The 24,356-nt window shown below is 43.5% G+C and overlaps 1 protein-coding gene across 1 annotated transcript in view; it reads left to right on the top strand.

Moving 5' to 3' along the window:
• MORF4L1 (mortality factor 4 like 1) overlaps positions 1-24,356 on the top strand; it is a gene marked incomplete in the record, with an annotated part of 852,677 nt that overhangs the window by 167,570 nt on the left and 660,751 nt on the right. Inside the window, 1 exon segment of the mRNA XM_044077694.1 lies at positions 16,763-16,843. Coding sequence (XP_043933629.1) covers positions 16,785-16,843 — 59 coding nt within the window.

Below are 24,356 nucleotides of genomic sequence, written 5' to 3'. Positions count from 1 at the left end.
CCAGTCCTTTCGTAAACAGGCCCAATGACCTGCATTTTCAGCTTCTTCTTGCATGGCAGCACCTTTGGGAGGAAGACTGGCACTCTTCAAACAAAACTGGCTTTTAATCACCCAGGACAAATAAGTACTGAACATTATACACCACGGTTACAAGTTTTATTTCCATACCTTGCCTCCTTTCAAAGGCATGCCAGACGTTCCTCCTCAGCAAAGGCTAGAGGCTCACAAGCAGATTACTTCACTTCTTCAAATAGGAGCTGTACAACCGGTTCCCCTGTCAGAAGTGGGCCTAGGATTTTATTCTCGCCTGTTTCTAGTCCCAAAGAAAGGGAACACGTGGAGACCGATTTTGGATTTATCTATCCTCAACACATATCTGGACATTCCAAAGTTCAAAATGTTGACGTTACAACAGCTTTTACCTCTGCTGGGCAAAGATCACTGGATGGTAACTCTGGATCTCAAAGAGGCTTATCTTCATGTTCCTATCAGGCCCAGTTGCAGAAAGTACCTGCTCGGGCTGGGGCTTTTCATTATCAGTTCTCTGCATTGTCCTTTGGCTTATCTACTGCGCCCAGAGTGTTCACAAAGGTTCTGGCTCCAGTGATAGCCTTCTTCAGGTTGAGAGGAATTCATATTTATCCTTATTTGGACGATTGCCTGATTCTGGCTCAAGACAAGGACGAACTTCTTCATCATCTGCAGTATGTGATGGCAGTGTTAAGATGCCTAGGGTATTCTGTGAACGAAACAAAGTCCAGTCTAGTGCCCTCTCAGGACATGTGCTTTCTGGGTGTGAGACTGAATACAGCAGCCCAGATGGCCTTTTTGACCCCGGACAAACAAAAGAATCTTTCTCTTTACTTCCATCAATTGTCTCTTCGGTCCAGGCTGACTGCAAGGACAGTCCTTCAAGCCTTGGGGTTCATGGCATCTTGTATTCTGGTGCTTCCCAATGCCAAACTGCATATGAGGAAGCTTCAATGGTATCTCAAAAATGTATGGACGCAACACTGCCAAGATGTGGACACTGTCATTCAAATAATACCTTGCATTCAAAAGGAATTTTTGTGGTGGGCTCAGGAATGTCACCTAAACAAGGGACTCTCTGTGACCCGGCCAGAGGCGAGTCAGATTCTAACGACAGATGCCTCAGACAAAGCTTGGGGAGCACATCTCAATGGAAAATGGGTACAAGACACGTGGCCTGCCAGACTTCAACATTTGCATATCAACTTGAAGGAGATGTTAGCAGTCCAATTTGCATTGATGGCTTTCAAGGATTTACTTCTCCCAGGACAGGTGTTGATTCAAACAGACAACACAACTGTCATGTGGTACATCAGCAAGCAAGGGGGAACACATTCATACCCTCTTTGCAGGCAAGCAATGATTTTGTGGGAGACTGCTCTCAGTTTATAGCTAAATCTTCAGGCAAGGTTTCTGCCAGGAGCACAGAACTCCTTAGCAGATGTGTTGAGCAGACATATAGTGGATCCCCACGAGTGGAAATTGGATCCTCATGTATTTCGAAAGTTGACAGTGTTATGGGGGACTCCAGACATAGATCTGTTCGCTTCTCCACTAAACTACCAGTTGCCAAAGTTTTGCACAAAAAGGTTTCATCACACAGCTTGGAGGGTGGATGCTCTGTCATTCAGTTGGAGCAATCTTCATGTCTATGCCTTTCCACCTCTGCCTCTCCTCCCAAAGGTACTCTTGAAGGTCAGACAGGACAAGCCATCCATGATTTTAATAGCTCCAGATTGGCCTCGACAACACTGGTACCCACTGCTGAGAAGTTTGGTACGGGAGCCTCCATGGCCTTTGCCTTCGATTCCTCACCTTTTGACTCGAGGGCAATCACTTACTCAATGTCAAAATTCAGTCTCTGCATCTAACAGCCTGGCATATTCTGTTCTAGACCCTGGAGGGTCTCAACTTCCACAACAAGTTTTGGATGTTATTTTGGAGGCCAGAAGGCCTAGTACAAGGAAAGTGTACGCTGATAAATGGAGGAGGTTTTTTATTTGGAGCAAAGCAAAGGACTTTGATGTTTCCAAACCTGATTTAAGTGTTTCTCTTCAGTACCTTACTGAGTTATTGGACAAGGGTTTGTCTTTCTCCTCTATAAAGGTTCATGCTGCAGCCATTTCTGCTCACTATGACTGTGACCTCCATTATTCTCTCATCCTTTGTTTAAGCAATTTCTTAGAGGGGCAAAGAACATAAGACCCCACGAGAGCTCCTACTCCTGCTTGGGATCTCAATTTTGTGTTGGAGAAACTCACTCTACAACCTTTTGAGCCTGCAGCTACTGCCGAATTGAAGTTTTATCATGGAAGACTGCTTTTTGTTGGCCATTACCTCTGCGAGAAGGGTTTCTGAGTTACAGGCCCTTATGGCAGTTGAGCCTTTCCTAATTTTTCATAAGGATAGGGTATCTTTAATAAATCCTACCTTTATGCCTAAAGTGGTTTCTAGTGTGGCCTTAAACCAAACTATTCATTTGCCTACTTTTTATGCAAACCCCAAAATAAAGGGAAAAGATTTTGCACACCTTGGATATTCATAGGCAGTTGCGTTATTATTTGAGCAGAACTAAAGGGTTCAGGCAGTCTCAGCAGTTGTTTGTTTCTTTTGCTTTGGGTTCTCAGGGAAAACCTGTTACAAAACAAACTATTTCAAAGTGGATTGGTTTTTGTATTGCTTTCTGTTATTCTCATCATGGTAAGGAGATTCCGGCTGGAATCAGGCCTCATTCCACTAGGGCTACTGCCACTTCTACAGCCTTTTTAAGGGGGGTAGCTACTAAAGATATTTTGGAAGCAGCTACTTGGAGTTCAGTACATACATTCTCAAAACATTACCACCTTCCACTTTATTCTAAATCTAGGGCTGGATTTGCCACTGCAATTTTACAGGGCATTTTGGCAGCTCCCAATGCTTTATGATTTTGCCAACCTCCCTTTACCTCTGCTTTGGGATTGTACCCATATGTAAAGAATGCAGCAATGTGAGATGAAGAACATAGTACAGTTTTGTACCTACCATAAATGTAGATGTTCGAAGATCCACATTGCTGCAGTCTACCCTCCCTCCTTCCCCACTGTAGTTTGGGGTGGTTGTATGGTTTGGGTTGTAAATACTGTTTGCACATAGGTGGCTAGTTGTTGTTTATGTTTTTTGGTTATGGCCTTTGTTTTTAGGGCCTTCTGACATCTGGGGCAAGAAAAGACTGAGGATATGACGTCGGTCATGCGCTTTTGTACCCTGACGTTCTGATGTCAGTTCTGAGCGCCATGACCGACGTCAGCCTAATACTTTGGTATTCGGGCCGACCGAGGACAGCGGACTACCCATATGTAAGGACTGCAGCAATGTGGATCTTCGAACATCTACATTTATGGTAGGTACAAAACTGTACTTTTCTTCTGCTGCTAAAGATCCTTAGAATAAATGGCAGGATTTTACCCAGGGGTTGTTTAATGCACTGATCTCCTTGGGGAGGCTTCAAGGCTTTTCTGTGCCTGCTCCCCCTTGGGTCATCTTACCCCAGTCAGGAAGCCCAGCGAGCTGGACTCCTCTGAAGAGGATTCGAGTTCTGGAGAAGAGTCTTTGGTATACTCTTCTCTGATCCGTTCTTCCTTAGATTATGGCTCTGAGAAAGAGGATTCTATTAGACCAAATTCTCCCTTGAACTCTGCTTTGGGGATACTATTACTTGTATGATGGAATATTTTAAATGGGACTTTTCTAAGGTTTCTTGCATTCAAAATGGGCATTAATGAGCTCCTCCCAATGGAGTTCCCTAAGCTCCCTGCAGTACCGTCAATGTTAGCTGCACTTCTAGATACCTCTTTAGCACCTTCTGTGGCCCTGAATTCTCAACCTCCAGCCCTTAAGAATCCTGATAGATTTTACAAGGTGCCTGATGAGTGCAAGTTCCTCTACAAATGTCATGCTGACCCTTCTGTAGTCTCTGTCTTCTGACAAACCCTCTAAACTTTTGCTTTCTGCTAAACTACTTCCTTCAGCCAAGGACAGTAGAGCTGTGGAACTGCTAGGCTGAAAGGTATATACTGCTTTCACCTTACCCTTTCGGGCTGTTAATTACCAGTCCCATATGATCAGGTATGTTCTAAGCCCTTCTTTCTCGGGCTTCTCAGACCTCTCTGATTTTGAAAGGTTTTGGCCCTCTTGTGTTAGTAGGCTGTACTTCTCGGGTAGTTCCCCACTCTATTAAATATAGTTGTGAAGCAGCTGATGCCTCCTCTAGGGCTGCTGTTTTTGGCTCTCTTTTAAGATGTTACTCTTGGCGTTGTCTCCAACCTTTGCCTGATGATATTAAGAATAAATTGTTGGATGCTCCTCTTGACAATAACCTTCTGTTTCTGTGGCTGCTAAACTTTTTAATTCTCTTCGGGGGATAGGTAAGGCCTTGCAGGAATAGCAGCATGTATTTTTTGGCTCTCTTTTAAGATGTTACTCTTGGCGTTGTCTCCAACCTTTGCCTGATGATATTAAGAATAAATTGTTGGATGCTCCTCTTGACAATAACCTTCTGTTTCTGTGGCTGCTAAATTTTTAATTCTCTTCGGGCATAGGTAAGGCCTTGCAGGAATAGCAGCATGTATTTGTCCCCCATTCCTAAATTCCAGAGGAATTATCCATCTAAATTTGCCTTTGTTCACAGACAGCCTCACCCTCCATCCAAAGGTTAAGAAGGGTTCTAGGCGGGTTCCTCCTACTAAGTCTACTCAGTCTCCTACTTCTCAGAAACCTCCTTTTGAAAGCGAGCCAGGTTCTATATCTGACTGCTTCCCCCTTTCTTGAGTCAGGTTCCCTTATCCCTTTGTCTTTTTCCCCAATTGGTTGAGTCACTCAAGACTCTTGGGTTCTGTCCATCTGTTACGGATACTTAATGGTATGGAAATCCTTCCTCCCTTTGTGGGCATCCCTCAACCTCCTCAGGAACCGCTTCCTTTCTTTGCAGAACTGCTTCAGAGCCTTTTGGTACAAAGCTCCATTCAAGCTGTGCCCCCTTCCCAGGAGGGGAAGGGTTTTTATTTCAGAATGTTTGTTTCTGGTTCCCAGGAAGGAAGACACCTGGAGATCCATTCTGGACCTTTCTCAGCCCAGCACTTTTGAAGGTCCCTTCCTTTTGGATGTAATCCCTTCAAACCTAGTTTCCTCCTTTTCTTTCCCAGGCTTTTTTCATCTCCCTGGATCTCAAGGATAACTGGTTTGTCTTTGTCCCCTGCTTGTAAATGTTTAATCCCCCAAGCTCCTGCTTACACTTATCAAAGGTAGCAGAACTTGTCAGAGATTTGGGATGCATGGCTAGGCTTAAAAAGGCCTTTGTAGGTGTAATGAACACCTATGAACCTACTGTATGCTTATCTTCACAACCCAGTTCAGCCCCTTTTCAGGAGGTTTTTGCATTTCTCTTGTCTCTTCCTTTCATTTTCAGTTCTTTGCTTTGCTCTTTGACCTCTGCTGCCCCAAAGGTATTCACCAAATGTCTTGCTCCTGTGATTTCCTTTTGCAGGATGAACATTTAAAGCAGTTCCAACCTGCCTTTTGCAGGATGAGAGTGGTTCAAATCTTTCCTTGTCTGGGCAACGTGCTCATTCAAGTTTCCTCCCCCTGAGATCTCGCTTCAGCATCTCCAGTATACTGAAGAAAAACAAGTACTAAAACCACTACATAAACCAAGAAAGACTTCTTGAACTCGCTGCCAACTCTCCAAGTACAATAAAAGCATGTAGCTTAGCGATGTAAAAATAAAGTAAAAGTTTATTTAAGCGTCCTTATAAAATGCACTTTTCGTCGAGCTACTCTAGCTCAACTTCATCAGAATCAAAACAGCTTCAAATTACAAACAGTTGTATTTATATCAATGGGCTAACTTTTAAATCTTGTGTCCTTCCCCCACGTCATTACTTGTCAAACACGTATATCCAAGATGGACCAATAGTAAAACGCATCATGCCATAAAACGTGAATACATTAATAAAATTAATAAATTAATCAATTATTAAAATAATTCATCTAATGGTCACACTAAAAAATCAAAGGCTACAGAGGTATACCAGTACAGCCATATAGCTGTAATTTATTTATTTATTCAAATCGCGCCTTAGTCAAGTATGTATCGCCAACCCCTACCATATGAGATACCAATAAATATATATATATTTATATTATATATTTTATATTATATTATTTTATATCATTTTATATTATATATTTATATTTAATATTTTGTATTTTATATAATATAATCTATACATTATAAGCCCAAATAATGTAAAAATATAATAATAAATAATACATAAATAATAAAAAATAATAAATATATATAAAAATATAAAAACCATATCATCGCAATACTCTACTGAAACCCCTGTTACAATACAATACCAATAATCAAATGTATTGAAACCAATATGTATTTAAACATACCAATAAACAAGTTAGAATACTTGCTTTACTAATGCTTAGCCAATAACCTAGTTACTTGGTTACCTAAGTAAGTTCCTAAGGCGAAGAATGCACATGATAGAGTTGCATTCATTGATACCTGGAAATTGGCATGCATTTAAACGTAGTTGCCATAACAGCTCGTTTTTCTCTAGTCTCAGTGATTCGGGGCCCCCCCTGCCATCACTGTGCAGTTGGTAAATTACTCTATATTTAAAGGTGGCCTTCATACACTTTTACATGTCTAGCTCGGGCATTTTCTAACTTTAACCTTCCAATACAATATTGAGGAAGACACCGACGCTAGAGAAGACGATAAGGAAGGATGTGTGTGTAAGTATGTAGTGAGTGACGTATAGGGGTAGGCGCGGTAAGAGTGCGATGCATGTGTGGTGTTCTGTAGGTGTAGGGGTGGGATAGGGGCTAGCAGGTTTAGGAGTGGGTTAGGTAAAATTAGGTGTTGGTGGGTAGTAGGGTAGGGTAAGGATAGTGGATAGTTGTGTATGTATGGGTTAGTGTTGGTTTGTAAAGGATTTGGTGTGCTTTGTGTGTGTGTGTGAGGTGTTGGATTGGGGATGTGTTTTGTTTTGTTGGTATGATGTGGTGTATGCTTATGTCGTGATGTTCATATATCCTTTCACATAATTTTCTATCTGTTTTACCTATGTAAAACGCAAGACATAAATTACACCTAGCTAGGTAGACCACTTGTTTGCTCTGACAATTAAATTTGTCCTTAGTTTTGAATTGCACATTTCTGACAGAAAATGACACCCCTTCATCAATGAACTTACACCATCTACACATGTTACATTTGTGCATCCCTGCTCGGGGGTGTGTATTCACATATTCCCTCTCAAGTATTGCCCTCAGGTTACTACCTCTCCTATAGACTACTTTGGGGCTAAAGGGGATCAACTGTCTCAACTGGATATCGCTAGTCAGTATAGACCAGTTTTTGTTAATATTTACAATATTACTAGCATCTAGGGAGAATGTGCAAATAAAACAAAGGGGGTAAGAGGGCACTGTTTCCTTCCTATTCATAACATATTGGTCCAGACAGTTATTAATAATGGGTATATAAAAACCCACTTCCCTTTTAAAACTTACTTCACCAATCAGGTCATAAATTAATTGGGCTGGATAACCCCTTTGAGTAAAGAATGCGAACAAAGTGTCACATTCAGCTACAAAGTCATCATCCCTTGAAACCATTCTTGCAGCTCTTACCAGTTGGCCCTTCACTACAGAACGTTTCTGATGTGAAGGGTGACAACTGGAATACTGCAAAAAGGAATTGGAATACGTTGCTTTATGATAAATTTTCGTCACAAACGATCTAGCCACATAATCCTTACTTAAGTCAATATCTAAATATGATATTTTGTTTTTACTATATGTGTAAGTAAATTTCAAAAAGTCAGTACTGTTATTACAGTACTCCAACATGAACCTAAGTTCATCTTCATTGCCTTTAAACAATACGAAAATGTCATCCAAAAACCTAGTATACAGGCAAAGTTGTTCCTGAAAGAGAGGATGTGATAAAACATATGTCCTTTCCCAGTTCGCCATCACCAGATTGGCAAAGCTGGCTCCACATGGGGAGCCCATAGCTACTCCAATCTGCTGATGGTAGAACTTATTGTCAAAGGTAACATAATTATATGACAACACAATGTCAAGTAATTCATCTATTAATTTAATCTCTGTATCCGGAGCACCATGTTGTCTCAACATAAATGAAACCCATTCAATCCCTAAATTATGTGGGATAGAAGGGTACAAATCCTTTACATCTATGGTAAGGAACAAAAAGTCCTCGTCAAAAACACATTTATTTAATCTTTCAAGGAATGCCCAAGAGTCCTTAGATATTTGTGGTTCCAAAGAGACATATTTCTTCAAGGTCGCATCAACCACTTTGACACATGAGTATGTAATACTATGTCTTGCACTACAAGTGGGCGCATTGGTGGGTTATCCACACTTTTATGTACCTTCGGAATCCCAAATAAAATTGGGATTCTCGGTGCTGGCTGGACCAAATAATTGTATAGTGATTTATCCACTCTTGCCTCTATATATAAATCCTCAATAAAGGAACTAATCCTCCTATAAGCACCATTCAGTTCATTTCTTGTAACTTCGCTATAAGACTCAGAGTCAAAAATTGCTAACATTCTTTTATTATAATCCAACGTGTCCATGACTGCAATCCGGCTTCATAAATCGAACTGGTGCCTGGCATAGATATCTTAGGGACTCTCTGTCCTCCATACTGATATTATGCCTATGTCTACTATCATGTCTCCTTCCTGAAGGTAAAGTAGACATATTACGTAGATCTAATTCATTGATTTGCTCAAACAATGATATCAGTGGGTGCAGTGGGGGGTTGTAAACGCTAGATATATAAAAATCATTTGAAACATTAGGGTGGTCACCCATCAATGCTACTAAATTCAGCTTCCTACAAAACAATTTTAGATCAATAAGTGTATTAGCTATATCCATGTTCACTGAAGGGACAAAAGAGTAACCTTTAGCTAATAATTCAACCATCTCCTCTGTAAAAATCAGATCTGAATAATTAAAAATTTTAAAGTCCATGTTACTATTTTGCAACACCTGGCATTTCCGTTCAAAGGCGGACTTTACATCCGAGTTACTGTCCGTTGTTAATTGTTCCTCATTCTGCCCTTCACCCCCCCCCCCCCCCGGGGGGAACAAACCCGAGGCTCTCCTCTGAAAATTTGTATTGTTAGCTGAATTAGTAGAGGCATTATAGTAGCCCCTGTTGTTATTATTAGCAGCTAACCTTTCACTCCTTCTTACTGGTTGACCAATGTCACTTGAATTAGGTTGCTGTTGGTTAGCATTCGCCAAAGGGGCTAACCCTCGGTCCTGATCACCCTCGCTGGACACACCTTCAGTAGATAAAAAATTCCCTTGTGATGTTGGGGGCTTAGGGTACGCTGCCCCTAATTCATAGTCTCTTAAGTCTCTCTTAATTTTCTTAATTTTTGTAGCATTAATTTTTAACATGTATTGATCAATACTGTTAAATATTCTCTCATATTCATATTGGTATCTCATAAAATTTAAATCACTTTTAATTTCTAAATCCAACTGGTTAGTTTCTGTAATTAGTAACTCTGCTGCTTGTTGATAATGGTGGCAAAAAGTCGTTAGCAGCTCAACTCCATGCTTATCAAATAATTCAGTTAAATCTTTATAAAACTTAGAGTCCTCTGTAAGACCAGTTGGATATTGCCACACTCTTAAGCTTTTAGGAATAATCTGCAATCGTATGCATTCTTGGAAATACACATTTTCTAGCTGAATTTTCCTAAGTTTCACTAGGAGTAGGTGTTGTAGCTGGTTGACCTACAGAAGAACAACCTCCGTCTCTGTTATTATCTAGCCGTCTCGAACCCAGCAGTTGGATCGTGGAACTTTGAGTGGGAGACAGTGCATCCATTCGTTTAGTTAGCCCATCCACTTTCTGCGAAAGCAATTCAATGAGTGCCATCAAATTGCACTCATTATCCGATTGGCTTTGTACCGGAGAAGCAGCAGAAACGAGTCCAGAATCCATCGCCAAACACAAGATCAACTGAAGAAAAACAAGTACTAAAACCACTACATAAACCAAGAAAGACTTCTTACAGAGGAAGTTTTATAAAGATTTAATTGAATTATTTGATAAGCATGGAGTTGAGCTGCTAACGACTTTTTGCCACCATTATCAACAAGCAGCAGAGTTACTAATTACAGAAACTAACCAGTTGGATTTAGAAATTAAAGGTGATTTAAATTTTCTGAGATACCAATATGAATATGAAAGAATATTTAACAGTATTGATCAATACATGTTAAAAATCAATGCTACAAAAATTAAGAAAGTTAAAAGACTATGAATTAGGGGCAGCGTACCCTAAGCCCCCAACATCACAAGGGAATTTTTTTATCTACTGAAGGTGTGTCCAGCGAGGGTTATCAGGACCGAGGGTTAGCCCCTTTGGCGAATGCTAACCAACAGCAACCTACTAATTCAAGTGACATTGGTCAACCAGTAAGAAGGAGTGAAAGGTTAGCTGCTAATAATAACAACAACAGGGGCTACTATAATGCCTCTACTAATTCAGCTAACAATACAAATTTTCAGAGGAGAGCCTCAGGATTTGTTCCTCCGGGGGGGGGGGGGGGGACGGTGAAGGGCAGAATGAGGAACAATTAACAACGGACAGTAACTCGGATGTAAATTCCGCCTTTGAACGGAAATGCCAGGTGTTGCAAAATAGTAACATGGACTTTAAAATTTTTAATTATTCAGATCTGATTTTTACAGAGGAGATGGTTGAATTATTAGCTAAAGATTACTCTTTTGTCCCTTCAGTGAACATGGATATAGCTAATACACTTATTGATCTAAAATAGTTTTGTAGGAAGCTGAATTTAGTAGCATTGATGGGTGACCACCCTAATGTTTCAAATGATTTTTATATATCTAGCGTTTACAACCCCCCCACTGCACCCATTTATATCATTGTTTGAGCAAATCAATGAATTAGATCTACGTAATATGTCTACTTTACCTTCAGGAAGGAGACATGATAGTAGACATGGGCATAATATCAGTATGGAGGACATAGAGTCCCTAAGATATCTATGCCAGGCACCAGTTCGATTTATGAAGCCGGATAAAGGGGGTGGTATTGCAGTCATGGACACGTTGGATTATAATAAAAGAATGTTAGCAATTTTTTATTCTGAGTCTTATAGCGAAGTTACAAGAAATGAACTGAATGGTGCTTATAGGAGGATTAGTTCCTTTATTGAGGATTTATATATAGAGGCAAGAGTGGATAAATCACTATACAATTATTTGGTCCAGCCAGCACCGAGAATCCCAATTTTATTTGGGATTCCGAAGGTACATAAAAGTGTGGATAACCCACCAATGCACCCACTTGTAGATGCAAGACATAATATTGCATACTCATGTGCCAAAGTGGTTGATGAGACCTTGAAGAAATATGTCTCTTTGGAACCACAAATATCTAAGGACTCTTGGGCATTCCTTGAAAGATTAAATAAATGTGTTTTTGACGAGGACTTTTTGTTCCTTACCATAGATGTAAAGGATTTGTACCCTTCTATCCCACATAATTTAGGGATTGAATGGGTTTCATTTATGTTGAGACAACATGGTGCTCCGGATACAGAGATTAAATTAATAGAGGAGTTACTTGACATTGTGTTGTCATATAATTATGTTACCTTTGACAACAAGTTCTACCATCAGCAGATTGAAGTAGCTATGGGCTCCCCATGTGGAGCCAGCTTTGCCAATCTGATGATGGCGAACTGGGAAAGGACATATGTTTTATCACATCCTCTCTTTCAGGAACAACTTTGCCTGTATACTAGGTTTTTGGATCACATTTTCGTATTGTTTAAAGGCAATGAAGATGAACTTAGGTTCATGTTGGAGTATTGTAATAACAGTACTGACTTTTTGAAATTTACTTACACGTATAGTAAAAACAAAATATATTTACATATTGACTTAAGGATTATGTGGCTAGATCGTTTGTGACGAAAATTTATCGTAAAGCAACGTATTCCAATTCCTTTTTGCAGTATTCCAGTTGTCACCCTTCACATCAGAAACGTTCTGTAGTGAAGGGGCCAACTGGTAAGAGCTGCATGAATGGTTTCAAGGGATGATGACTTTGTAGCTGAATGTGACACTTTGTTCGCATTCTTTACTCAAAGGGGTTATCCAGCCCAATTAATTTATGACCTGATTGGTGAAGTAAGTTTTAAAAGGGAAGTGGGTTTTTATATACCCAATTATTAATAACTGTCTGGACCAATATGTTATGAATAGGAAGGAAACCGTGCCCTCTTACCCCCTTTGTTTTATTTGCACATTCTCCCTAGATGCTAGTAATATTGTAAATATTATTAACAAAAACTGGTCTATACTGACTAGGGATAACCAGTTGAGAAAGTTGATCCCCTTTAGCCCCAAAGTAGTCTATAGGAGAGGTAGTAACCTGGGGGCAATACTTGAGAGGGAATATGTGAATACACACCCCCGAGCAGGGATGCACAAATGTAACATGTGTAGATGGTGTAAGTTCATTGATGAAGGGGTGTCATTTTCTGTCAGAAATGTGCAATTCAAAACTAAGGACAAATTTAATTGTCAGAGCAAACAAGTGGTCTACCTAGCTAGGTGTAATTTATGTCTTGCGTTTTACATAGGTAAAACAGATAGAAAATTATGTGAAAGGATATATGAACATCAATATTGTATTGGAAGGTTAAAGTTAGAAAATGCCCTAGCTAGACATGTAAAAGAGTATGAAGGCCACAGCTTTAAATATAGAGTAATTTACCAACTGCACAGTGATGGCAGGGGGCCCCCGAATCACTGAGACTAGAGAAAAACGAGCTGTTATGGCAACTACGTTTAAATGCATGCCAATTTCCAGGCATCAATGAATGCAACTCTATCATGTGCATTCTTCACCTTAGGAACTTACTTTAGGTAACCAAGTAACTAGGTTATTGGCTATGCATTCGTAAAGCAAGTATTCTAACTTGTTTATTGGTATGTTTAAATACATATTGGTTTCAATACAGTTGATTATTGGTATTGTATTGTAACAGGGGTTTCAGTAGAGTATTGCAATGATATGGTTTTTATATTTTTATATGTATTTATTTTTTATTTATGTATTTATTATTATATTTTTACATTATTTGGGCTTATAATGTATAGATTATATTGTATTCTATAAAATACAAAATATTAAATATAAATATACAACATAAAATGATAAAAAATAAAATAATATAATATAAAATATATAATATAAATATATATATATTTATTGGTATCTCATATGGTAGGGTTAGCGATACATACTTGACTTTAAGGCGAGATTTGAATAAATAAATAAATTACAGCTATATGGCTGTACTGGTATACCTCTGTAGCCTTTGATTTTTTTAGTGTGACCATTAAATGAATTATTTTAATAATTGATTAATTTATAAATTTTATTAATGTATTCTCGTTTTATGGCATGATGCGTTTTACTATTGGTCCATCTTGGATATACGTGTTTGACAAGTAATGACGTGGGGGAAGGACATAAGATTTAAAAGTTAGCCCATTGATATAAATACAACTGTTTGTAATTTGAAGCTGTTTTGATTCTGATGAAGTTGAGCTAGAGTAGCTCGACGAAAAGTGCATTTTATATGGACGCTTAAATAAACTTTTACTTTATTTTTACATCGCTAAGCTACGTGCTTTTATTGTACTCGGAGAGTTGGCAGCGAGTTCAAGAATGCTTTCTTGGTTTATCTCCAGTATACTGTTTTTTTGTATCTTGCAAAGCTTGGGCTTTACAGAAAACTTCCAGAAGTCTGTCCTGTTTTTTTCTCAGGATCATGTGTTTCTTAGTTGCAGGCTCCAGACCATTCCTATGCTGGCTTCCCTGCCTCCTTCCAAGGCGGTTTCTCTAATCGCCTTTTTTCAATTCCTTCTTCCTCTGGTTTCAGTTACAGCCAGGAAATTTCTCTAGATGCTGGGATTTATGACTTCCACCATTCTTATGCTGCTTCTAGCTATACTTCATACAAATAACTATAGTGGTTCCTAAATTCAGTATGGCTCTAATACGGTCATCCACTAGATTTTCTAGTTCCTCTTCTTCCGTGCCTTAAACTCAAGCTTCAGTGGTGGATTCATCAGATGTCTCTGAATCTGGAACTTAAATTTCAGCTCCCAGTCCCCTCTCAGGATTTTTTCGTGGATGCCTCAAAAACAATCTAGGGAGCCTCTTTCGGTCCCTTCAAGATCCAGGGTCTCTGGCCTCCTCATCAGAGATCAGACCACATCAGTGTTAAGGAGATAAGAGCTCTCCTTTTCACTCTTCAGATCTTTCATTCCTTTCTTCCAGGGCCTCTCAAAAATCTTCACGGACAATACCACAGTGATGTGTATATCAACAAGCAAGGGGGGAACACAGTCCTACCTTCTTTACGGGCTAGCTGTTCAAGTTTGGGATCTAGCTGTGCAGTATAAAGAGACTCTTCAGGGTGTGTACATTTCCTTCAGAGCAAAATGTAGTGGCAGACTCTCTGAGCATGTCCAAAACATAGGCTCATGAATGGATGCTTCATAGAAATGTGTTTCTGTACATTGTCCATCGGTGAGGTACTCCTTAGGTAGGTCTTTTATCCTCCCCTTTGAACAGAAAGATTCCTCTCTTTTTGCACCAGAGTCCCAAGTCCTCTGGTTGGAAGGTGGATACCCTATCTTTTTCTTGTAAGTGGATGTGTTTCTATGCTTTCCCTCCCCTTCCTCTCACTCTGAGGATCCTGCTTAAGCCCCCTAAATCTGGTTGGTGACTCCCTTTTTGCCCAGACAGCATTGGTTCTCCCTTTTTCACGTAGACATGGGCAGTTACCACAAGATACCTTACAAAATGGACTTACTCACACAAGATGGGTCTCTGATCCATCCTGATTTGTCCACTATTCAATTGACTTTTTGGGTGATAGGGTTTTGACCGCTTTTAAGCAACTTTTTTTCTGAGGACGTGCTTAGGGTTCTGCAGGAGGCCAGAAAAATCACTACCAGGAAATCCTGTGTGCCCAAATGGAAGAGATTTTCTGTTTGGTGCATTGCTCGTAATCGGGATCTACTTTCTGTGGAGATCCCTCTGGTTCTCTTATTTATGTGAATTTCTCCATGCTAGGTTAGTATATTCTTTTGTTACAGTTCACCTGTCCGCTATTTCTGCTCATCTGCCATTCACTCCTCCTCTGGCCTCTAGGTTTGAGGTCAAGCAGTTTCTTAAATATGTCTTTCATATCAGGCCTCCCAGGAAGCCTATTTCACCTTCCTGGAACCTTAATTTTGTACTTGAAAAATTGAGTCAGGCTTTTGAGCCTGCTTCTTCAGCTTTCTTACAACATTGTACGTGGAAGACTGTTCTTTTGGCCCTTACTTCAGCTAAAAGAGTATGGGAACTCCAGGCTGTTGTGGCTGTTCCTCCTTTTTTGTTTTTTCATAGGGACAGGGTATCTCTTCATACTGATTCTCCTTTTATGCCCAAGGTGGTTAATGAGTTCTCTCTTAATTAGTCTTATTATTTTGTCCTAATTTTTTCCCTTCTCTGCGGTCTGTTATTGAGAAGTTTCTTCCCACCTTGGATTTGCGTAGACAGCTCAGATATTCTTGAGGCTAGTACTTGGACCACTGTCCATATTTTCACTAAGCATTACAAACTGGATGTTGTTTCAAGGGCAAGAGCTGGCTTTGCCGGAGCTATCCTGCATGGGTTTCTTGAGGGCTCTTCTGGGCCTTCCTCCTTCCAAGTTTCCTCTTGAGCTTTGGTACGCTCCCTTATGTAAAGAATACCTCAACAGTCATGTGGAAGGACATAGTACAGTTGTGCAAGAACTTACCTTAACAGCATATATCTTTGTCTTTACTGTTTTAGTATTCGCTCCCTCCCTCCTCCCCCTTCTATTATGTTCTTTTTCTTCTCTCTCCTCCTGGATGCATGTGTTCCTCTCAATTCCTTGCACTACTGTTCCTCCTGGAGTTTTTCAGCACAGTGGTATGTATGCATGCCACCTTTTTGCTCTACTCCTTGAGCAGGGAGCATACATGTAACATACAACATCTGTAAAATTATAAGGCTTTGGTATACTGGCTGGACATTGGGTTACCCTTGACAGGGAATAACTTTGGTAAAGAATACGCAACAATAAAAAGAAAGACATCTACTGTTTACGATAAGATTTTACCCAGGTGTATTTTCTATTTTTATACATGCATTTTTCTGTTAAGTCATTTGTTCCCATCATTTTTCCTTGCATTAGCACTGTTGGACTTTTAGTATTTTAGTTTTATAGAGACTGTTCTAAATGTAAAGAAATGAGAAAGTAGAAATAATTGTCAAAACCCAGTGTGTTAGTTAATGGGATGAATTGGAATAGATTGCTTTTTTACCTTGCTCAAATGTCTTGGAGACATGAGTTTGAGCACCCTGGCCTGACCAAGTTGATAATTTTTTTTTTAGTGCATGAAGTCCATCATAAAAAGTTATCCATTATTGCTGTAGGTAATTTATTTTCTTGAGACAGATGTATCTTTGCCTTAATTGTGATTGCTTTGTGTCAGGAATTGGAATAATGCGCAGGTTCACTGACCCAACTAAAATTCTTATTGCAGGGACCAGTATGCAGAAGGGAAGATGAGGGGTGCAGCACCAACAAAGAAGACATCTGCTGTACAGCAGAAGAGTATTGACGTGTAAGTAGGCATTTCCTCAAGATAAGGTGCAAGCAGCTCCTTGCCCAATTATTTACAAGTCATATTGCAGTCTTCTGCTGTAACATTGTCCACATTGTTTTGCACAGTCTTATTCTTTTTACATAGGATTGTGCCTTGATGTTAAACAAAGCCATTCGCAACATACTGCAATTTTAACTTGTGTCAAGGGTATACATTGTAAGATAATATGCATGGAAGACCTCCAATGATATCGAACTGGTGGTTTGTTTTTTTTTCTTTGCTAGTGAACTCTGAAGAGAAGGATAGTTTGTGTAAACCAGAATGTTAAACTTCAGGTGGCATTGTAGGTAGTCAAGAAGAGGTTAGATGTTCATAGTGTTTCACTGTTGCAGTCATTACACTTGGGTTACCCTGCAGGCAAGCGACCCGCAGTCGGCCAGAGTTCCAATGTCTTGGTCCGGGGTCGGTTGCTGTTGCTTCTTCCCAGACGTCAGTGCGCCAGGGGTATATAAGCTGCAACTGACGCCATTTTTACCCAGTCTTTCTTGCCGCGCGGTGCCCGAAGCAAAAGCAATTCACAAGTGCCGGTCGGCCGACTCCTGAGATTTTCTAATTCGAATTTCAGAACTGAAGTCTTCAATAAAGCCAAGTACCCCATTGGGGAAACTTTTTTTCTTGCCACAGACCGATGTCAGTAAAAGTTAATAATTGTACTTCTTGTTGGAAGCAAATACCTCATAAGAATTTTCATTCTTACTGTATTCCATGCGTAGGCCTTGACCACGACGTCACTAGTTGTCGGTTTTGTGCTAGATTTAACAAACGCACTATTAAACGTCGGTTTGATTTTGCTTTGCATTACTTTGGCCGAAGGTTCAATTATACAATGCCATCTGAACAACCGACAACTGGAATTCACAAAAAACACAAAGACAAGGATAGGGACAGGCATCTGAGGTCCAAAACCGACGAAGAAGCCTCTTCTAGGCCAGTCGCCGGTTCGCCGGTTCTCAGTGAGGCGCTTTCGCAGCCCCTGACACCCACTACCTCAGAGCCTCAGGCCGCCTCCGACTTCCATGTGGAGACAACTAGGCCTCTGGAAACTCAAGGTATTGGGCCTACGGAAACTAATCCCTCAGATGGGTCCGGAGCCGCTGAGCAGGCACCGGCTTCTGAGGGTGTTTTCAGACCTTCACAGCTTACTTTCAAAACAACAACCAAGTCTAAAACACCATTAAAGACAAAGAAACAAGTACAGCATTCTCCTGGACAGTCCTCCATGCCTAAGAAACAGATGCTCGAAATGGCCGAAGACCTAATCATTCTGATCAAGGGTTCCCATCCCCCTCCTGATAAAAGGCCCAGGCAGGATACAGACTATGACTCTTCTGATCAGGTTTCCATTTCCTCTGACTCCTCTTCAGACCAGGGATACTCTATACCCCCCTTTGAGGACTCTGATGCTGAAGAATCCATTTCTTCAGCCTGTCCTCCTGAGGATTACTCTTTTGGGGAAACGTTACATACCATGGGGGAGCATTTCCATTGGGAGAGCCAGGATTATTCAGAATCCAAGAAAAGGCTCGGAGATTTTCTTTTATTGCCTCAGCACAGGCCCCTTGCTATTCCGCCTGTGTTAGATATTGTGGATGATGTGTTCTCCGAATCTAGTTTAACCCTTGAATCTGAAGTAGTTAACTTCATTTGTGCAGCAACCTATGGGAATCGGATCTGACCTCGGATCCAAGCCGGCAGTTTTCAACAGCTTTAGAACCAAGCTCCAAGCTCCTCCCCCTACCCATAATCCCCTGCCAACCCTGACTGACCCCAGATCTAGTTTGCCATGGTTTCGTTCAGCAGCTTGATCCAGAGTCTCCTGGCGTTCTCGTTCTCTTTGTGAGGAAAAAATTTTACTTTCTTTAACTTTTCTTTAATCTTTGGTGTGAGAGTGTATTTAGCCCCCTTTTTAGTCTAAACTCTCTTAGTTTATTTTATTCTAGTTATCCTTCCCCTACCTTCGTGGTTCCATCAGTGTTGTGTGTGTGTGTTTGGGGCCTTGTGTGTGTGAGTTACTTTCTTGAGTCTGTCTGAGGCCCCAAAGATAATGTTTAAGTGCACCGAGTGTGGCCATAAGCTGTCCCCAGCGGATGGCCACACTCTGTGTGTATTGTGCCTTGGGGTTGAACACCTGTCCTCTGGTTGTACCATTTGTGCAGCGTTCAACCCCAGGGCACTTAAGGACCGGAGGTCTAAGCTGATTCTGGCGGGTCTTCTGCCCCCGGGCTCGGCTTCTACCTCCGGTCCTTCCGTGGCTCCCGCAGCGGCTGCCACTCCTGCTTCCCTCCCCCCAGCCGGGACTCAACCTCCCGCCTTAGGCTCGTAGGAGAGGGAGGCTAGGAAAGAAAGGAGGAGGAAGGAGGAGGGAGAAGCACCACAAGTGGCGGGCCGAGGCCTCCGCTTCGGCCCCCCCGGCTAAGTGGTCCAGGTCTTCTGGTTCTCCTCCTTCTCGGATCCGGTCCCTGTGCTTTTCACCGGGTCCTGAGGAGGAGGAGACCCGATCTCCTTCGAGGTCATCGAGGCGACACTCCTGCCCCGCCTCAGTGGCCTTGTCGAGATCTACGAGAAGTCTCACGGATGCAGATTTGGACCGGTTGATAAGATTCCTCCAGACCCAACTGCAGATGGGAGTGCTCCTGCCTCCCCTCCCCCCTCCGGGGGGGGAGCTCGACCCTCTTCTTTGCACCGATAGCTCCTTCTCTGTCCTGTTTCCCGGTTTCGGAGTCTATGGAGCCGGGCAGCCTTGGAGTCAGGGGTGTGTCAGCGCCGATAGTCTCGGGTACTTCGGCGCTGACACTTCCCTCGAGTCTGTTGAGTCCATTTTCTTCGGATCCGAGCTCTCGGAGCTGAGGGCTAAGCTTCGGATCCAGCGGTATCGGTATGCCTTTGGCTCTGGGTCAGAGCATGCCGGTCCGTCAGATCCGATCGCTTCGGCGCCAGCCCCGATCCATCCGTCAAATCCGAGGGAGAGTCTGCTTTCGGATCCCAGAGAGAGCAGCTCTTCCTCGGCATTCGACGTGATGGAGAGGGTTCTGTCGAGGGATTCCAGGCCCCCGACCCTTGCCACGGCTCCACCCTGCACTCCTTCTCAGTTGGGCCCAGCTTCCATCACCCGGCCCCAGGGACAGCCTGCTTTGACGTCCCAGGTAGTTCCAGTGGAACAAGACGTTGCTGGTGAGACCTCCTCGGTCAGCCCCCCCCGAGGAGGTCCCTCACAAGCGAAGGTGCAAGAGGAGGCACCTTGACTAAGGACACGGATTTGGAGGAAGGGGAAGGCTTCCCAAGATCACCCCCCGAAGATGTCTAATTTGGTGACATCATAGAGATGCTCAGAATAAGGGGGGGGGGTGGTCTGCCCCAAAGCCTACCTCGGACGAATCCGTGTTCCTGGAGGCGTTTGAAGCAGGCCTGTCTACCTCTTGGGTGTCCCCTCCGGCTGAACCCCTGGTAGACTTGATCACTACCAAGGCGTGGAAGGAGCCGGACACTGTGGAGCCAGTCCCCAAGTGCCCAGACAAGATCCTTAGCCCACCCAATGACAAGTCCCACTGGAGTAAGGGTCCCCCTGTAAATGCCATGTTGGTGGCGGCGGCCACCAAGAGGGAACTTGCTCAGGAGAGTCCCTCGGTTCATCCCCCGAACAGGGAGTCTCGGTCGATGGACCGCCTAGGGAAGTGGGTGTTTAGTTCAGCAACCTTCTCTGTGAGGGCACTGAACTACGTGGCACATGTGCTCCGACTGCAGCGGGACCTTAAAGAGTACGCTGCGTCGCCCCCCCGAGTCCATGTCGGCGGAGGACAAACAATTGCACTCCACCCGGATTTCCACTCTACGATCCATATCTAACACCTCTATGCGGCTTCTGTCTCATGCCACGGAAGGAGCCGCTAGAGCCGGCGGAGCGGGCCTCATTATGAGACGTCAGGCCTGGCTCCGACACTGTGATTTTGCGGAACCCTTTAAGGCGTCGTTCGCTAATGCCCCTTTTGATGGTTCTACCCTCTTCAGCAAAACCGTGCGAGATACCTTGGTCCAGAGCGAAAAGGACGGGAAGATGTCTGCCGTCGGAGTCCGCTTCTCTGCTCCCCAGAGGTCCTTCTCTAAGAACCAAAAGGGACAGAAGAAGATGTGGTTCCGAAAGTCGCAACAGTCCTGTCCCGCTCCGGACTCCCAGCCCTTCCCCGGCAGAGGAGGGCAGGGTGGACGCTGCCCTAGAGGCAGAGGGGTCCGCAAAACTTTGGATCCAGAGAACCCTTCTCGGACCAACCCACGCAACACCCCTGAGGGGTTGCCCGACTGCTCCACTGTGAAGTCAGTCGGGGAGGGGGCGTTTCTCGAAGCACCCAGCAGCTTGGGAGTCCATCACGACAGACCGCTGGGTGCTTTGCATCATATCCAGAGGATACTAAATTCCCTTTTCTCGTTATCCACACAGCCCCAGATACCTCCCCGATGTCCCACCCGAGCAGAGGGAGGCCGCAGCAATGGAAATCCAACATTTGCTGGAAAAAAGAGCCATCCAACATGTCCCCCCAGACCAGTGCGGGTCTGGGTTTTACTCCAGGCTCTTTTTGGTGCCAAAAAAGACGGGGGACTTAAGACCGATCCTCGACCTCTCTTCCCTGAACCTGTCAGTAACCAAAGAGAAGTTCCGCATGGTCACTCTTCAATCCATTCTCCCCCTTTTGCAGGAGAACGATTGGATGTGCTCTGTAGATCTCAAGGATGCGTACTACCACATTCTGATGGACAGGCGATCCAGGAGGTTCCTCCACTTCCGGCTGGGAGCCAGTCATTTTCAATTCAGGGTCCTCCCCTTTGGTCTCACCTCAGCCCCCAGGGTGTTCACCAAAGTGTTAGCAGTGATAGCGGCTCACCTGAGGCTCCAGGGAATTCAGGTCTTCCCGTACCTGGACGACTGGCTCCTGACCGCCCCGACAAGGCATCTACTGTGTGCAGCCAGAAACTATTTCCTTCGTCTAGCTCCCTGGCTGGGGATCATGATCAGCATAGAGAAGTAGTCTCTTACTCCGACTCAGACTATAGACTTCATAGAGGCCAGATTGGACACAAACAAGCTCCTAGCTTTCTTGACCACAGACCGGCTACTATCCCTGAGGCTACTTGTGCAGGCCATTCTACAATCTCCAGCTCCCACGACGGAATTGGTCCTGAGGGCTCTTGGCTCGATGGCAACAATCAACCTATTGCCAATGGCACGTTTGAAAATGAGGGTCTTACAATGGACCCTCCAGGTCCAGTGGTCCCTTCTTCACTACCCTCTGAGCCATCCCGTTCCCCTCAGCAGGGCCTGCAAGAGGGCCCTCCTATGGTGGCTCTAATCTCTGGATCTTCAGCAAGGACGCCCCTTTTCTATGACCCCTCCACTAGCCACGGTGACCACGGACGCCTCCCGCCTCGGGTGGGGGGGGGCATTGTTCGGGCAGGGCAGTCCAAGGCACGTGGGACCTCACGGAGACCTCACTGCATATCAACGTCCTAGAGATGAGGGCAGTGCTGTTAGCGTTGCAAGCACTTCAGGACCTTCTTCCTGTAGGAACGATTGCGATTCAGACGGACAACATGTCTGTCTGGTACATCAACGAACAAGGGGGAACCAGGTCTTACCCACTCTGTCGAGAGGCCATGAGGGTGTGGGAATGGGCAATCTCCACCAACCGCTTTCTCATAGCAACGCACATTCCGGGACAGTCCAACATCCTAACGGACAAACTAAGTCGCATCATCCTGTTACCATACGAGTGGTCTCTGAATCCCGAGATAGCGAATCGGATCTTCGCCAAATGGGGACAACCCTGTTGCAATCTCTTTGCCTCTCCCTCGAACACAAAATGTTACGACTACTTCGCTCTCATTTCCCCCTCCTGGGAACCCCCGAGAGACGCTCTAGTGCATGCTTGGCCTCCCAGTCTTCTTTATGCTTACCCTCCTCTTCCTCTGATGCTGAAGTTTCTTCAGAAAATCAGTCGGTTGGGGAGCAGGATAATCCTCATTGCCCCGTTTTGGCCTCGTCAAACCTGGTTCCCTTACCTTTGGTCTCCTCTGGTGAATCCTCTTTGGATTCTGGATCCCCGTCCGGATCTAATATCCCACCCCCTAGATCTCCCAGTCCCGAACGTGGACAACCTCAAGCTCACAGCTTGGCTGCTCCAGTTCCACTCATAGCTAGGACTCCCAGTATCTCTTCCCCAGTTAAAACCATTCTAGTAGCGACGCACAAGCGTTCTACTAGAAAGATCTATAGCAGAAAATGGAAACGTTTCTCCATTTGGGCGGAACGCAAAAACTTGGATCCTTTTACAGCTCCTCTGCCCACTGTATTGGACTTTCTGTTAGGACTGTTTCATCAGGGAGCTAGTTCCTCCACAGTCAAGGTCCAACTAGCAGCTATCTCTCATTATCACGTTGGAAATGAATTGGGCCCTTTGATTACCACGAAATTGTGTAAGACCTTTTTGAAGGGCACCTTTCTGCTCAGACCCCCAGTGAAGGAGGTGGTCCCTCCTTGGGATTTCGCTGGTGCTTCAGGCCTTGACAGCTCCCCCATTTGAGCCTGCATCTTCCATAGATCTTAAATTCTTATCATGGAAAACAGCCTTTCTTGTCGCTATCACCTCGGCTCGAAGGGTCTCTGAACTACAGGCCCTTTGTGTAAAACCCCCATATATGACCTTTCACAAGGATAGAGTTTACCTCAGGACCAATCCCTCCTTTCTCCCCAAGGTTGCCTCTGAGTCAAATATTAACCAGTCCATCAACTTGCCGGTCTTTTTTCCTAACTACCATAACAAAGGGGAATACAAGTTACACTCATTGGATGTGCATAGACAACTTTGCTTCTACATCCACAGGACATCTGGTCATAGGAAATCCGACCAGTTGTTCGTCTCCTTTGCCAAATTTAACTTGGGTAAATCTGTGTCTAAAGTCACACACTCTAGATGGATTTCACAGTGCATCCTTTTAGCATACGAAAGTTCGGGCAGACCCGCACCTCAGGGAGTCCATGCCCACTGTACTCTACTCTGTCTACCTCTGTGGCTTTTAGAGCTAGAGTCTCTTTGGATGATATGTGTTCGGCAGCCACTTGGGACTCATCTCATACCTTTATCAATCACTATAAATTGGACATTATCTCCAGAGGGAGAGCATGCTTTGGCTCTACAGCGCTCCGGAACATCCTTCCATGAAGGCTGCCCAAGGTTCAGGTAGCTGGGGATCCTGTCCCATAGGTTGCTGCACAAATGAAGTTAACTACTTCAGATTAAGAAGTTATGTACTCACCATAACGTTCCATCTGAGTTGGTAAACTTCATTTGTCAGCAACCGTCCCTCCCTCCTGCCCCCTCACTTGCGAATGTTCTCATACCCAGGTCCATGGGTTTTACCCACTTATCTTGGGATTAATCATTGCTAGCAGTTTCTGCTGTTGGGCAAACTTGATCTGGGGTGA

Source organism: Protopterus annectens, chromosome 7.part0 (genome assembly GCF_019279795.1).
Source record: "Protopterus annectens isolate FY-2018-M chromosome 7.part0, PAN1.0, whole genome shotgun sequence".
NCBI classification, from domain to species: domain Eukaryota; kingdom Metazoa; phylum Chordata; order Ceratodontiformes; family Protopteridae; genus Protopterus; species Protopterus annectens.
The sequence above is the reverse complement of the archived record's forward strand: the minus strand, read 5'-3'. Positions and strand labels throughout refer to the sequence as shown.